The 17,944-nt window shown below is 35.5% G+C and overlaps 1 protein-coding gene across 1 annotated transcript; it reads right to left on the bottom strand.

The window, feature by feature from the left end:
- Positions 1–11,533: 11,533 nt before the first annotated feature.
- On the bottom strand, positions 11,534–12,595 carry LOC113398753 (mucin-2-like; the record flags this gene model as incomplete). Its single annotated transcript, XM_026637639.2, has 1 exon — positions 11,534–12,595. A coding segment is annotated over one exon (1,062 nt), but the record flags the coding sequence as incomplete, so codon positions are not given.
- Between the last annotated feature and the right edge of the window lie 5,349 nt (positions 12,596–17,944).

Genomic DNA, 17,944 nt, shown 5'->3' with positions numbered 1-17,944 from the left:
TGCTGTCATCGGCGTAGCTAATAATACCGGGTTTTAAAAGATCGTTTATGTGCAACAGAAACAAGGTCGCAGAGAGAACAGATCCCTGAGGTACCCCAGCATTGATTGCCATTATGTCTCATAAGTATGAAGCCTAAAATCTAAAACTAAAAAAATATGTTGTTGTTTTTTTATAAATCGCTAGGCGGTCGGTAACCCTTCCATACCTTGTCAAAACGGCACTAATCTTTGAGACTAAAATACTATGTTCCTTGGGACTGTAGTCAAACTGGCTCATTCAAAATTAACTAAAATACTAAATTAACAAAAGTAAATAGCAAATTGAATAATAGTAATTCAGCTTTGTTTTAAATTAAATATCAACTAAATCTATTTATAATTTAATTAGATTATTAACTTACATAGCCATTATAAACGCCTGATCCAAGTAAAGTGACCTTTACAGTTTGCCAGCCTCTTGCCAAGTTGGGGTCCGCAGCGTACAAGACGACACTCGCAACAACTGGATCAAGTTCGTTGGGCATAGATTGTAATACTAGGATAACAATTTGATCTAAATGTGTGATCAGATCTATATACAAATTGATATCCACTGTCCCTTTAGCTGTGATGGGGAAAATCAATGAGGACATACAGCTCATTGTTGATTCCGGTGCTATGTAAAATGTGCTATTCTCATGAGGAGCGTTCATGGGCAAATCGTAATATCGTCTTAAGTCCCACATGGGTAGATTACGGCATAGCTGGGAGCCATTTGTGAAAGTATCAAATGAATTCTCTTCAAAGTTGAACACCACACAGTTATCACAGAGTACGTTTAGACAAAGAAGTAATAACAAAAAGCAATGTTTATACATGGTTAATAAATTACATCGATACATCCGAATGTATACTAAATTTATTAACATTGGTGTGAGATTTATATTGTTAGTGAGCACTGTACTATCGTGGTTAAATCGTTGAATAAGATAAAGAAATGTTTTATTTGATTTTACAATTATTAAACAATTAGTGATTATCAATTGAATGTTGTTATCATTTCACAAATAATGTTCCTTTTTAATTGGTATTACTGCGAATTTAAATTCAATAAGTGCATATAATTCGTTTTCTCTTGAATATTCCAGCGACGGGTTCCTGCTTTTATTGGTTTGAGTTTATGGTCGGTGTTAATAGACCGTATACAATTTAAAAGCTCGTAGTTGTTTTTTATTATGTATATATCAACTGGAAAAATGGTTAATACTTCGTGGAAATGTACCACATCAACAAAAATAATTAACAAAACAAGAATGTTTTAGAAAATTTTAATTGATAACATTATTTTATAAAATATTTTTTGTAGAAACGTTTATATGAATGATGTGCAAACTTATCAAAATGTTATGACCCAAGGGCATGTAAAAATTTAAGTATTATGTAGCGTAATTGTCATCCAAAGACGATATCAATCATTTAATCAATAGATCTGACATATAATTTTAGATTTTTTGGCAATTTAATTTATATTTTGAAAAGAGATTACAGAAAAGAAGACGGCCTATAATTGTCAACTGGTATTGGTAGATTTGTTTTTCACAAGTAATTGCAGCGGTTCAAAAATTGAACCATGACAAGTTTACATGTCAAAAAGTATTTTGAGATCATCATCATCATTGTAAATCAGCGGCACTGAAGTTTTGCTTTGACTACACATATTGAAAATAACGAACACTTATAAGATAACTTTCATATCTGTCTGTCTCTCTGTGTCAGAATATTTTACAAGCTTTTATTTAACTTGCAATGTGAGTATGTACCGGTGAAATCTTGCAACTCAATTTAGAAGCAGATATCTTTAACCGATTGAGCTGAAATTTTGTATACACTTTCAGTTTGGATAACAATGAATGGTCAACTGTGTGACGTCATATTTAATCCAACATGGCGGCCCACATAAGATGGCAGACTAATTATTTTTAATGCTCTCCTACAATATGGGTAACAAAATAATAAAAGAGTTTGCTAAGAATACCTCGAAAAATGTTATGACGTCACTCTTAGTTAAATATGGCCGCGGCGGGGCTATATATAATGTGAAATGACATTATTTAAGTTAAAAGTAAAAGTTATTTTTTTTTTCTTTTCAGATCATTTAAATAAAAGCTTGTTTTTAAAAAGGGTTCTTACATTGAATTTATTATATTTACTCTCAACCTTCCGAACAAAAACTTCTCTGACGAAATACGGGAAATGTAGAAATAGGTTAATAAGCTAATCCTACCTTTGTAGGTTGACTTTGGATTATTAAATACTAGCTGTTACCCGCGGCTTTGCCCGCGTAGAATATGAATATATTTACTAATTAACTTAAAATATTACATTAATGTAATACCTCTTTGTATACCACATTGGTGTGTATTTCAGCCCTTAGGGTACAATATCCAGAAACGCTTAAATGCGAATCAACTCATTTTTAATCGGTAGCCCAAAAATAAAATTTCGAGCTTCTAACTTCAAAATGACAGACTTCCAGATTAACCTGAATACGAAATGTTAACACCTATTTTTCCCTTTAGGCCTAAAATATCAAGAAACGCTTAAATAAGTAGATACTTATTTAAGCGTTTCTTGATACTTTATTTTTGAGCTACTGATTAAAAATATTATTATATCATTTTTAATCAGTAGCTCAAAAATAAAGTTTTATGCTTCTAACTTTAAAAAATGACTGTCTTCCAAACTATCCTATATACGAAATATCAAACTCTTTTTCTCCCCTTTGGCGTAAAATATCCAGAAACGCTTAGATACGTATCAAATCATTTTTAATCAGTGGCACAAAAATAAAGTTTCATGCTTCTAACTTAAAAAATGACGGACTTCCAGGCTATCCTGTATACGGAATGTTAACCCTATTTCTCCCCTTAGACGTAAAATATCTAGAAAGACTTAAATACGTATATAATCATTTTTAATCAGTATCCCAAAAATAAAGTTTCATGTTTCTATCCTAATAATGACGGACTTCTATACAAACTTTCAACTCTTATATCACCGTAGGGGTAGAATGTGCAGGAACACTTAAATAAATATCAAAAACAGTAAAAACAATTCTTGTTGTACTGTGTCCAGGAACATATAAGTTTGTATGCAGACTGGAAAAAAATACATTAAAGATCACTTACCCTGGCTGATTATTATTATTTTATGTTTTTAAGTTAAAAATAATGTTTATCTTATTTTTATTTAAATTCTATTTCACTTCATTTACTGTATTTATGTTAGTTTTATAGCAGACAAAATTATCAGGAAAATCAACGACTTTTATAAGCTTTGTACCTTAGTCGGTACGGGTTGCGTTCATATTAAAAAGATGAAATTACATGTTTGAGTATGTTTTAGCATTTATAAAAAAATAGAGGGTTATACATTTCGATTTTTTTTTGTCATATAAGGGACGCCCTAATGTACATCAATAGTATATAAAATTAAAGGGCTTGTTGAACGTGGAACGAAAAATACTCGTAAGATGAAAATGCGTACAAAATATAATACTTACTTTCTGCCAAATGAGATAGTGGGTAATGTACCTATGGTATATATATTTGTAATACAGGACAGAATGACATGAAACTACATAAAGATGTTGCTTGCTAAGTCGCCAATTAAGTGTAGTCATTGCAAAAAGACATCTTCACATAAGATATTATTTTACAATTTTAATTTTACTACAAATTTAAATTGTGATTATTTAAATGTACTTGATTTGAGTATGTAGTACTCTGACATACAGTGACATTAATACAAGAACAAGTAATTTGCACTTGCCTCATCAATAGTCTAAATTTAAAAAAGGAACTACGAAGCGCAGTTACTTACATCACAATAATGTATTTTTTTTTATTGTTTATATTTGTACCCCCCATTGTGCCCGTGTTTTTGATGTATCTAGTTTTAATTTGTATGTTTTATTGTGTGCCTGCATATTTTTATTAGCAGGCATTAATATAAAATAAATAAATAAATATTGTACATCATCACATACATTAATCTGATCCCAATGTAAGTAGCTAAAGCACTTGTGTTATGGAAAATCAGAAGTAACGACGGTACCACATACACTTTCTTATTGAACTTTTTCTACATTGAGTCGGCCAGGAATCGACCACGGAGGTCGTCAATCTCTAGAAATTTAATATATACTTAGACCTTCTTCAAAACGCGCTACATTTTCTGGTGTAAGTTTTATGTGAGTACATTGGTGGAATAGTTTTTTTCAGATAGGGATCAAACTAAATAAAGAGTCTCCTCAATTATTACAATTTATATTGCATTAATAAATACAAATCACAGTATGAAACATTATTTTATTTTAATATTCACATTAACACGTACGTCAGTTTTATCGAGATTGCACTTACTAGTCGTGGAACTTGTTTCTAGATCATTATCTGTAGTCGTTTACAGACTGGTTGTTGTAGTTGTTTCAGTACTTGTGTCTGGATTACTTGTCGAGGTCAAATGTGGGAAGTTTTCCGTAGTCGTATTGAGAGTGGTTTTTGAGCTTGTTTCAGTAATTGTGTCTGGACCACTTGTCGAGATCGTCACTTTCGTCGTTTCCAGACTGTTTGTTGAGGTTATGTCGGTAGTTGTTTTGAGACTACTTGTCGATAAGTCATTTGGATAATTGTCAGGAGTAGTTTCTGCAAGGGTCGTTTTATACCCACCATCTGTTGTATAATCTTCTTCGTATATTTGACATAACTCTTCACTGTGTGACGGTGCAATAAATCGGATTGAATCTATTAGTATAACTGAAGATTCAGATGCAACGTCCATAAGAGTAACCTGAAAATTAAAAACTTATCTCATAAGTATGACAAAGTATCTAAAACTAAAAAATGTGTTTTATTTTTTAAATAAATCGGCTGGCTGTCGGCAAACCTTCCATACATCGTCGAGACGCCACGAACTTTGGGACAAAGATGCTATTTCCCTTGTGCCTGTAGTTGCACTGGCTCATTCACCCGTTAAACTAAAGCATTACAATTCTAAGTAGTGCTGATGGCGGTAGAATATATGATGGGTGGATGGTACATACCCAGACGGGGCTTGCACAAAACAATATTACCAAGTAGGGTGGAGTATTTCCTGAACAGTTTGCTAGGTATCGTCATCAGCTTTTCATTTTTAGAGATACATTTATTTAAGTAAAATCTCAGTATAAATACCACTACCATAAAAATTATCTTAAAGCTATTTTTATCTTGGATGTATTAATATATATTTAGTTCAATTAAAAAGAAACATAGATATAATGTTAAATTAATAGAAAGAAAAAAAAAAAATTTGTCGCTGTCAGTTATTTGCGTGCAGTATATAAATTGATAAGTCGACTTCAATTATTTGATATAAAATTTGGTCGTAGATTATGTAATAAAAGGTACCTATTTAGACGAGATTGCACAGAGTGTTTGGACGAGTATTTTATTTATTTGTATTGAGATAATTTAGGAGTGACCGGTGTATCATTTATTAGGGGCCAATAAATATAATTTACTACATTAACAAAAGCCAATAGAAATAATAGTAATTCAGCTTTGTTTTAAATTTAATTCCAACTAAAACTACTTATTATGTAAAAATTATATAAAATGAAATAGCCATTATAATTGTCTGATCTAGGTTTTTATATAAGCTTATTTGCGCAGGCCACTCATTAGAGTTGTATATGTACATGATAAATAAGCGTGGAGCTAATACTTATTGACTTCCAGGATATATTGTCTTTAACTTACCAATTTAACAACACCGGGAGGCTTGTAGGTGCGTTGCCGGCCTTTCAGGAAGGAGTACGCTCTTTTATTGAAGGTTCCCAAGTCGTATCGGTTCGGAAAAACTGCCGGCGAAAGCTGGTTCAACATAGTGGTTGTGCGAGGCAGAAAATGTCTTAAAAATCGCGCTGTTGTGGATTTTCGTATATATAGGTGGTGCGGATGATATTTGGAATTTTGACGAGATGTCCGAAGGTTAAATTCAGTAGCCGTTCTTCTCGGAACATTCCCCGTGAAAAATTCTATGGAAAGTTGCAGAGCGATCCAACATCTCTACGCAAAGCCAAAGGATCAAGCAGATCGGAAAGGGCTTGATCGTCGATAATTAATTGATTTTATACTGTCCAACAGCACTATCTCATATTGTTGCTATTTGGTTTGTGAGAGCCGCTGTAATTACAGGCATAATGACCACAATGAATTAGAGGCTTTGGTTGGTGGCACAAAATGACGTATGGCATGTGGAAGGGATAGCTAAAGTTTCTTACAGTGAGAATGTATTTGTTGGCAACGGTGACCACTCGACATCGAGTAGTCTTAAAAGAAAAATAGTAATATATATAATGAATTGCAGTGTCAATGGCAGATAAATATCTATGTAACTGAACAAATAACTTTTCTTACATTTTTTTTATTGAAGGAAATGTATTGGTTTTCGTGTAAAACGCCTACCAAAACTTTTGTATTATATTTTTATTTCTAATTTCATATATTTAAACTTACAAAGCCATTAAAAACGCTTGATCCGCTGATAGAAAACTTTACAATTTGCCAGCCTCTTGTCAAGCTGGAGTCCAAAGCGGACAAGACGTAACTTGTAATAACTCCAAATGGCTCAGATTGAAACACTAGGAAGGTGATCTGATCGGAGTCTTGTGTCGGTTCCATATACAAATTGATGTCCAGTGTTCCCCCGCCTGTGATGGGGAATGTCAATGAGGACATACAGCTCAATTCTGATTTCGGTGCTATGTAAAATGTACTATTCTCATGAGGGGCATCCATTTGCAAATCGTCATATCGTCTGAGATCCCACATGGACCTGCCAATGCATACCCCGAAATCATTTGTGAAATCATCGAAAGAATCGCCTTCAAAGTTGAACACCACACAGTTATCACAGAGTACGTTTAGACAGAGAAGTAATAACAAATAACAATGCTTATATAGTGTTAAATAAATTTAAGCGACACATCCCAATGTAGCATTTTATACTAAATTTTTATAACATTGATGTGAGATTTATATCGTTAGGGTGCACTACATTATCGTGGTTGAATCTGTGTATATGATAACGAAATGTTTTACTTGATTTTCCAATTATTAAACAATTAGTGATTATCAGTTGAATGTTGTTATGTTTTCACAAATAATGTTTCTCTTTAATTGATATTACTGCGAAATTAAATTCAATAACTGTACAAAATTTGTTTTCTTTAGAATATTCTAGCAACGGGTTCCGGCTTTTATTTTTTCGGTGTGAATAGAATGTATACAAGTCATAAGTACGTAGTTATCTCCTAACTATTATGTATCATGACTTCTTTTCTTAGTGTGTCAATCACGTGATAACTACAAAACGTATCGGTATGAGACTGACAATCGTTGCGGAATCATCCGTAAATGGTTATAAAATGGAGGATCAACGGAATACTCCGTCTGCTTTCGTACCCTTGATAATTGGTGTGCAAAATTTCATGATGACTGGTCGAGTTTGTTTCACATTTAAGTATTAGCTATACTTAAATGTGAAACAAACTCACTATTTTAAGTTACCTAGCTATTGTCTGCCCGCATCGCTAACCATGAAAGGGCGAAGAAACAACGAAAAAAAAAATGCTTATAACCATCTAAATACAACCTACCTACTTAGACACACGCCACATATTTTTGTAGAACCGTCGATATGATGTGCAAATTTATAAAGATAAACGACTCAATAGCATGTAAAATACACGTATTTATTAATATTAATAATCCAAATATAGTCAATGATATCATTTAATCAATATATCCGACATACAATTCAAAATTTTGGGACAATTTTGGACAAGTTTATATTTTGAAAAGAAGACGGCTTAAAACTGTCTATTGGGAATTGATAGATTCATACCATTTTCATAAGTAATTGTAGCAGTAACATTACGCACACATTACATACACTGTATAGAGTTTATTAAGAATTTGTATATTTATTTTAAGTTCTTACGTTCTTAAGTTGCATACTTCTTTCGGTGAGTTTTGAAAAAAAAAATAATTAGAGTAGATTTTTATGATGAGATCTTAATGATATGTATGTCATGATGACATGATAACCAGATGATCTAAGATTACATCTAAGATTACAGATTGATCGTTATCTCCTATTATCAATAAGAAATTATCTATCTTTAATTTACATTTGAGCCGAGATGGCCCAGTGGTCAGAACGCGTGCATCTTAATCGATGATTTCGGGAACGACTGAATTTTCATGTGCTTAATTTGTGTTTATAATTCATCTCGTGCTCGGCGAGGTGAAGGAAAACATCGTGAGGAAACCTGCATGTGCAACCCGCATTGGATCAGCGTGGTGGAATATGTTCCAAACCTTCTCCTCAAAGGGAGAGGAGGCCTTAGCCCAGTGGGAAATTTACAGGCTGTTAATGGAATGTAATGTATATGATTTGTAGTTAGGCTTATATAAATGATGGAACCTCCGTACAGAATACTTTTTCTTGGAGCTGCAAGGTGTACACGTTTAAGGTACGTACGTACATATATCATTTTGTGATAAAGTATAATTGTTATTGCTTATTAAATTATTGATGATATATGATTTTTTTTGCAATTATCAAGGTACAAAGTTAGTATTAAGGTAATTGGTGTTAATGTAAATATTAATTATTACATTACATTATATTAAATAAATATTTGTGCTTCATATAATCTTTTAATGTCTTATAACCTTAAAATATAATAGAGTAACAAAGAAATAGAAATGATATATATTATCTTAAGATATCCTGACGTGTGTATTAAGTATCTATACATAAAAATCTAAGACATTCAAATAGTTAATTACAATAAAATTATATGATATTCAAAATTAAAATATTCTTAATTTGAGCCTTTCTTACAAATCATGTGATTCCCAATAATGAACAGAAAAGTCGAAGTACCCTCTTATTTAATATTAATGTTATTTATTTTTAACATTTAAATATATATATTTTTTCTTTTTGTAGTAGAAAACCTCTTTATATGAATCCGTCTCACACCTGACCGGTAGTTTTGTGACGTATGTATCACACGTGTATTGATAACGGATGATAAAATAAGTGTTACCTTAGAAATAGAAAAATAAGCCACAAACTAAGCTCTATTTTTACTAATTTAATGGTTTTTTTTTATGATATCGTTTGGCGGACGAGCAAATGGGCCACCTGATGGTAAGTGTACACCACCGCCCATAGACATTGACGCTGTAAGAAATATTAACCAATCTTTACATCACCATTGCGCCACCAATCTTGGGAACTAAGATTTTATGTCCCTTGTGCCTGTAGTTACATTGGCTCACTCACCCTCCAAACCGGAACACAACAATACTGAATGATGTTTGGCGGTAGAATATAAGATGAGTGGGTGGTACCTAACCAGACGGGCTCGCACAAAGCCCTACCACCAAGTAAAGTAAAGTAATGGTATTCGATTACAATAATATAAACAATATGAATAATGCAGGATAAAATCTACATTTAAATTTGTAAACTTGAAAAAAGCAATTAGATAATTATTATATGAAATTTGTATTTTTTTTAATGGCGTAGATGGCAAACCGCTAAAGAGTCACCAGGGCATTTGCTTTGACGTCTTTAAAGAAACGAGGAGCTCTTTTCTTGAAGGTTTCCAAGAAAGATAAATATATTATGGATTATTATTAAAACAATTATTCACAAGATTTTTTTATTATAAATTTTACAGGAATAACCCTAACATAACTTTCATAAAATGTGATATAAATTACATCACTAAAATAAGTAAAACAAATGATAATTAATTATTCGTTTTGAATAACAGAATTCAGATTAAATTAGAATTCGAAATTATCTATCCACTATGTTATTCGATGATTTAAAATTTCAAATTGCACTAAATAATTATTATAATTCTTACAAAACAGTTTTACATTTAATTTAATTTAGATCAATTGCAATTGCCGAATATAATAAAATTAATACAATTTGTTTTCAGTAGAAATATTCAACGTTTATGATAAAATCCATGAGTGACGTTATGTTTTAATGTTAATTTCATAAATTGTCTGTAAAAATTGTTATAGTATTATTATTTTATATTTCTAACAATAAATGAATAATAGAAGCTTTGAAACTTCATTTTGAACTTCATTGTTCCTTCAACTGTTTTACTAGAGTGCGGTGTGGATGTTACAAATCTCCTCAGACATGTTTGGTTAAGTCTTTGGTGTACTCGTATATATTAATCTCCTATTTTGTTTACGTATAACAGACGTTTGCAAGTTTTTGTTTCTAAGCAGCTCGGATTAAAAAACAAAAGTAAGGTGGAGTGCATGGAACATTAAAGTAAAGCAACTAAAGCGAATACGAATCCTCTCTCCCTTCAGAAATCTCTTTGTTAATACGTTAAAGATATTGAAAATTTCATAATTTATAAATTGTTGATTTTTTATGATCGGAGCCAAACAGCATAACAATCGCAATTTAATATTACTTAACATTATTTTAATAATATGGGTCGGTGGATGGGAGTTGGTGCTAAGTGGTCACCATCGCCCATAGACAAATTCACCATCCCTTACATTGCCAATGCTCTGCTGATCTTGGGAACAAAAATGCCTGTAATTACAATCACCTTCGAAAATTTTAACAATACATACCTCGTATATTAGATACATTGTTGCAATTAAATACTTTACTTATTCAACATACTTTTATTTATAACTAATAAACACGGAATTTAAACATACAAGAAGGGAAAAGTTAAAATACAAAACGTTACACTCCACGAGCGCAGGAGTGGAGATAGCAAACAACGTTGACCTTTCCCTTTTAATTCCCGCGACGCACTGATCTATATTTTAAAATTATGAGGAACTAACGCGGGGGGAAGTGTCAAGGACGAATCGCACTGGACGTCGTCGAATACGTTGGGGCCTTAAGGGTGGCAGGCTAGGCACTACATTTGCTATAACATTATATTAAAGCTCTTATTTTTCTTTAGTTTGTTTTTATTTCTGAAGTGATTTGGGAAATAAACATCCTTATTATTAAATTACTTAAATAATGACTAGACTTCACTAACTGATAACATTAAGTGAATGTTAATGTAGCTGAAATTATAAAAGTATATTATCTTTATTGCCTACCTAAAACATTTATAATCTGTCACATGTAATAGGATTTTCGTGTTATTTAACGTACAACGTAATTAGTCTTGAACTTATTTCTAAGAATCGATTTTTTATCTTTATCGTTTAATCGATCAATTTAAAATATAATAATTATTATAATTATTTATACTAAATGTTTTCACAATCGTATCACTTAAAAACAATTAAAATTTTAAAGTAGCTTAGTGCCATTTAAAATTGTTACTGTTTGTTAAAATCTGACAACGGATAATTACATTTTTTTTGATAACAGACAAGCTGGTATAACAATGTTTTACATTCTTTGCATATAGTTACTGTCCGCTCTAAACATCAAAACTTCTACGTCTCTCTACGGTTACCAAAGTAGGCATACCATCATCATTATCAACAAATTGAACACCACCTCTTTTCTTCCCATAGCATAAGTAATAAATTCCGAAAATAATAATGCCAAGCATCACAAAACTTGGAATGCCTATTAACAAAATTGTCATTGGTTCCCAGGCGTTAGAACCTTCTTCAGATTCAGGGGCTTCAGTTTCAGCCTCAATTGTTGACGATTGGGAAGATTGAGTTGTGTCTAAAGTTGATGATTCTGTTGCTATGCTTATTGTATTAGTTTCCCTTGTTATTTCTGTTGTAACAGGTACTTCATTCGTTGTAAGCGTTATTGGTGAAATTGTTGTTGAAAATAAAGAGCTAGATGAACTTGATGACTCTGTGGGTTGTTGAGTTGGTAAAACAGTTAAGTCTGTAACAGCTGTTTCTCGTGTGATATTGTCAGTTGTTGATGTAGTTGCGTCTAATGTAATCGAAGTAGTTTCATAAGACGTCATTGTGCTTGTTGTTGAAGGTAAAGGAGACGTACTTGTAAAATCAGATGAATTGAGAGTTGTAGAAGCTGAAATTGTTACTGGTTCTGATGTAGATGGACTCATTGTTGTAGTTGTTGGTAAAGAAGTAAAAGTCGTCTCACTTGCAGTTGATGGCATTAAAGTAGATGTCAGCATGCTAGTACTTGATATTGTTGTTAGTGGTTGTGAAGTGGTAGATTCAAAGGTAATCGTTGAACTAGTTGTTATGGGTAAAGGAATACTGGTTGTTTCTGAAGGACCAATAGAGGCAGTTACAGTCGTTGGTATAGTTTCGGTTGTAGTAGACAATGGTGGTTGAGTAGTAATAGGGATTACGGTAGGCAAGGCAGTAATTGTCGTTGTCGATGTGGGAGTTGTATTATTGATTGTAGTAGTTTCATAAATTGTTGAATCTGCTGTCGTGGGAAGTAATGAAGATGAACTTGTAATCGAAGTTGTAGTCGTAGTGAAAGATACTGGAGTAGTTACTGCTTCAGTACCAGTTGAAGTAGTGACGATTGTTGATGGTACAGGAATATTGGTCACCTCCGACGTAGCAATAGGTATCGTCACAGTGGGGGGTAAAGTCTCTGTTGGCGGAGTAGACAATAATGTAGAAGTAGTATCAGGAACTACGGAAGGTAAATCAGTAACAGTTGTTGTTGATTCAGGGATGGTCGTCGATTCACTAGCGATTGAATCAGTTGAGATCGTTATCGTCGGAGGAACCGAAGGAGTACTTGTAATCGAAGTTGTAGTCGTAGTGAAAGATACTGGAGTAGTTACTGCTTCAGTACCAGTTGAAGTAGTGACGATTGTTGATGGTACAGGAATATTGGTCACCTCCGACGTAGCAATAGGTATCGTCACAGTGGGGGGTAAAGTCTCTGTTGGCTGAGTAGACAATAATGTAGAAGTAGTATCAGGAACTACGGAAGGTAAATCAGTAACAGTTGTTGTTGATTCAGGGATGGTCGTCGATTCACTAGCGATTGAATCAGTTGAGATCGTTATCGTCGGAGGAACCGAAGGAGTACTTGTAATCGAAGTTGTAGTCGTAGTGAAAGATACTGGAGTAGTTACTGCTTCAGTACCAGTTGAAGTAGTGACGATTGTTGATGGTACAGGAATATTGGTCACCTCCGACGTAGCAATAGGTATCGTCACAGTGGGGGGTAAAGTCTCTGTTGGCGGAGTAGACAATAATGTAGAAGTAGTATCAGGAACTACGGAAGGTAAATCAGTAACAGTTGTTGTTGATTCAGGGATGGTCGTCGATTCACTAGCGATTGAATCAGTTGAGATCGTTATCGTCGGAGGAACCGAAGGAGTACTTGTAATCGAAGTTGTAGTCGTAGTGAAAGATACTGGAGTAGTTACTGCTTCAGTACCAGTTGAAGTAGTGACGATTGTTGATGGTACAGGAATATTGGTCACCTCCGACGTAGCAACAGGTATCGTCACAGTGGGGGGTAAAGTCTCTGTTGGCGGAGTAGACAATAATGTAGAAGTAGTATCAGGAACTACGGAAGGTAAATCAGTAACAGTTGTTGTTGATTCAGGGATGGTCGTCGATTCACTAGCGATTGAATCAGTTGAGATCGTTATCGTCGGAGGAACCGAAGGAGTACTTGTAATCGAAGTTGTAGTCGTAGTGAAAGATACTGGAGTAGTTACTGCTTCAGTACCAGTTGAAGTAGTGACGATTGTTGATGGTACAGGAATATTGGTCACCTCCGACGTAGCAACAGGTATCGTCACAGTGGGGGGTAAAGTCTCTGTTGGCGGAGTAGACAATAATGTAGAAGTAGTATCAGGAACTACGGAAGGTAAATCAGTAACAGTTGTTGTTGATTCAGGGATGGTCGTCGATTCACTAGCGATTGAATCAGTTGAGATCGTTATCGTCGGAGGAACCGAAGGAGTACTTGTAATCGAAGTTGTAGTCGTAGTGAAAGATACTGGAGTAGTTACTGCTTCAGTACCAGTTGAAGTAGTGACGATTGTTGATGGTACAGGAATATTGGTCACCTCCGACGTAGCAATAGGTATCGTCACAGTGGGGGGTAAAGTCTCTGTTGGCGGAGTAGACAATAATGTAGAAGTAGTATCAGGAACTACGGAAGGTAAATCAGTAACAGTTGTTGTTGATTCAGGGATGGTCGTCGATTCACTAGCGATTGAATCAGTTGAGATCGTTATCGTCGGAGGAACCGAAGGAGTACTTGTAATCGAAGTTGTAGTCGTAGTGAAAGATACTGGAGTAGTTACTGCTTCAGTACCAGTTGAAGTAGTGACGATTGTTGATGGTACAGGAATATTGGTCACCTCCGACGTAGCAATAGGTATCGTCACAGTGGGGGGTAAAGTCTCTGTTGGCGGAGTAGACAATAATGTAGAAGTAGTATCAGGAACTACGGAAGGTAAATCAGTAACAGTTGTTGTTGATTCAGGGATGGTCGTCGATTCACTAGCGATTGAATCAGTTGAGATCGTTATCGTCGGAGGAACCGAAGGAGTACTTGTAATCGAAGTTGTAGTCGTAGTGAAAGATACTGGAGTAGTTACTGCTTCAGTACCAGTTGAAGTAGTGACGATTGTTGATGGTACAGGAATATTGGTCACCTCCGACGTAGCAATAGGTATCGTCACAGTGGGGGGTAAAGTCTCTGTTGGCGGAGTAGACAATAATGTAGAAGTAGTATCAGGAACTACGGAAGGTAAATCAGTAACAGTTGTTGTTGATTCAGGGATGGTCGTCGATTCACTAGCGATTGAATCAGTTGAGATCGTTATCGTCGGAGGAACCGAAGGAGTACTTGTAATCGAAGTTGTAGTCGTAGTGAAAGATACTGGAGTAGTTACTGCTTCAGTACCAGTTGAAGTAGTGACGATTGTTGATGGTACAGGAATATTGGTCACCTCCGACGTAGCAATAGGTATCGTCACAGTGGGGGGTAAAGTCTCTGTTGGCTGAGTAGACAATAATGTAGAAGTAGTATCAGGAACTACGGAAGGTAAATCAGTAACAGTTGTTGTTGATTCAGGGATGGTCGTCGATTCACTAGCGATTGAATCAGTTGAGATCGTTATCGTCGGAGGAACCGAAGGAGTACTTGTAATCGAAGTTGTAGTCGTAGTGAAAGATACTGGAGTAGTTACTGCTTCAGTACCAGTTGAAGTAGTGACGATTGTTGATGGTACAGGAATATTGGTCACCTCCGACGTAGCAATAGGTATCGTCACAGTGGGGGGTAAAGTCTCTGTTGGCGGAGTAGACAATAATGTAGAAGTAGTATCAGGAACTACGGAAGGTAAATCAGTAACAGTTGTTGTTGATTCAGGGATGGTCGTCGATTCACTAGCGATTGAATCAGTTGAGATCGTTATCGTCGGAGGAACCGAAGGAGTACTTGTAATCGAAGTTGTAGTCGTAGTGAAAGATACTGGAGTAGTTACTGCTTCAGTACCAGTTGAAGTAGTGACGATTGTTGATGGTACAGGAATATTGGTCACCTCCGACGTAGCAACAGGTATCGTCACAGTGGGGGGTAAAGTCTCTGTTGGCGGAGTAGACAATAATGTAGAAGTAGTATCAGGAACTACGGAAGGTAAATCAGTAACAGTTGTTGTTGATTCAGGGATGGTCGTCGATTCACTAGCGATTGAATCAGTTGAGATCGTTATCGTCGGAGGAACCGAAGGAGTACTTGTAATCGAAGTTGTAGTCGTAGTGAAAGATACTGGAGTAGTTACTGCTTCAGTACCAGTTGAAGTAGTGACGATTGTTGATGGTACAGGAATATTGGTCACCTCCGACGTAGCAACAGGTATCGTCACAGTGGGGGGTAAAGTCTCTGTTGGCGGAGTAGACAATAATGTAGAAGTAGTATCAGGAACTACGGAAGGTAAATCAGTAACAGTTGTTGTTGATTCAGGGATGGTCGTCGATTCACTAGCGATTGAATCAGTTGAGATCGTTATCGTCGGAGGAACCGAAGGAGTACTTGTAATCGAAGTTGTAGTCGTAGTGAAAGATACTGGAGTAGTTACTGCTTCAGTACCAGTTGAAGTAGTGACGATTGTTGATGGTACAGGAATATTGGTCACCTCCGACGTAGCAATAGGTATCGTCACAGTGGGGGGTAAAGTCTCTGTTGGCGGAGTAGACAATAATGTAGAAGTAGTATCAGGAACTACGGAAGGTAAATCAGTAACAGTTGTTGTTGATTCAGGGATGGTCGTCGATTCACTAGCGATTGAATCAGTTGAGATCGTTATCGTCGGAGGAACCGAAGGAGTACTTGTAATCGAAGTTGTAGTCGTAGTGAAAGATACTGGAGTAGTTACTGCTTCAGTACCAGTTGAAGTAGTGACGATTGTTGATGGTACAGGAATATTGGTCACCTCCGACGTAGCAATAGGTATAGTCACAGTGGGGGGTAAAGTCTCTGTTGGCGGAGTAGACAATAATGTAGAAGTAGTATCAGGAACTACGGAAGGTAAATCAGTAACAGTTGTTGTTGATTCAGGGATGGTCGTCGATTCACTAGCGATTGAATCAGTTGAGATCGTTATCGTCGGAGGAACCGAAGGAGTACTTGTAATCGAAGTTGTAGTCGTAGTGAAAGATACTGGAGTAGTTACTGCTTCAGTACCAGTTGAAGTAGTGACGATTGTTGATGGTACAGGAATATTGGTCACCTCCGACGTAGCAACAGGTATCGTCATAGTGGGGGGTAAAGTCTCTGTTGGCGGAGTAGACAATAATGTAGAAGTAGTATCAGGAACTACGGAAGGTAAATCAGTAACAGTTGTTGTTGATTCAGGGATGGTCGTCGATTCACTAGCGATTGAATCAGTTGAGATCGTTATCGTCGGAGGAACCGAAGGAGTACTTGTAATCGAAGTTGTAGTCGTAGTGAAAGATACTGGAGTAGTTACTGCTTCAGTACCAGTTGAAGTAGTGACGATTGTTGATGGTACAGGAATATTGGTCACCTCCAACGTAGCAATAGGTATCGTCACAGTGGGGGGTAAAGTCTCTGTTGGCGGAGTAGACAATAATGTAGAAGTAGTATCAGGAACTACGGAAGGTAAATCAGTAACAGTTGTTGTTGATTCAGGGATGGTCGTCGATTCACTAGCGATTGAATCAGTTGAGATCGTTATCGTCGGAGGAACCGAAGGAGTACTTGTAATCGAAGTTGTAGTCGTAGTGAAAGATACTGGAGTAGTTACTGCTTCAGTACCAGTTGAAGTAGTGACGATTGTTGATGGTACAGGAATATTGGTCACCTCCGACGTAACAGTAGGTATCGTCACAGTTGGGGGTAAAGTCTCTGTTGGTGGAGTAGACAATAATGTAGAAGTAGTATCAGGAACTACGGAAGGTAAATCAGTAACAGTTGTTGTTGATTCAGGGATGGTCGAGGATTCACTAGCGATTGAAGCAGTTGAGCTCGTTATCGTCGGAGGAACCGAAGGAGTACTTGTAATCGAAGTTGTAGTCGTAGTTAAAGATACTGGAGTCGTTACTGTTTCAGTACCAGTTGATGTAGTGACGATTGTTGATGATACAGAAATATTGGTCACCTCCGACGTAGCAATAGGTGTGGTCACAGTCAGCACTTTAGTTTCAGTTGATGGAATAGTCAATGGTGTTGTCGTTGGAGATGGCGTAGCTGCAATTGTAATCGAATGTACAGATAAATATACTGGAATCGTTACTTTTTCGGTAGCAGTGGCACTAGTGACAGTGGTTGTTGGTACAAAAATATTTATTTTTTCTGTTGTCACATTAGATGTAGTTATATTCGATGGTATATATTTTGTAGACGGAGTAGACAATTTATTCATTGACGTTTTTTTAGTTAGTAT

This window comes from Vanessa tameamea, chromosome 14, assembly GCF_037043105.1.
Source record: "Vanessa tameamea isolate UH-Manoa-2023 chromosome 14, ilVanTame1 primary haplotype, whole genome shotgun sequence".
Taxonomy (NCBI): domain Eukaryota; kingdom Metazoa; phylum Arthropoda; class Insecta; order Lepidoptera; family Nymphalidae; genus Vanessa; species Vanessa tameamea.
This window is presented reverse-complemented; position numbering and strand designations above follow the sequence as displayed.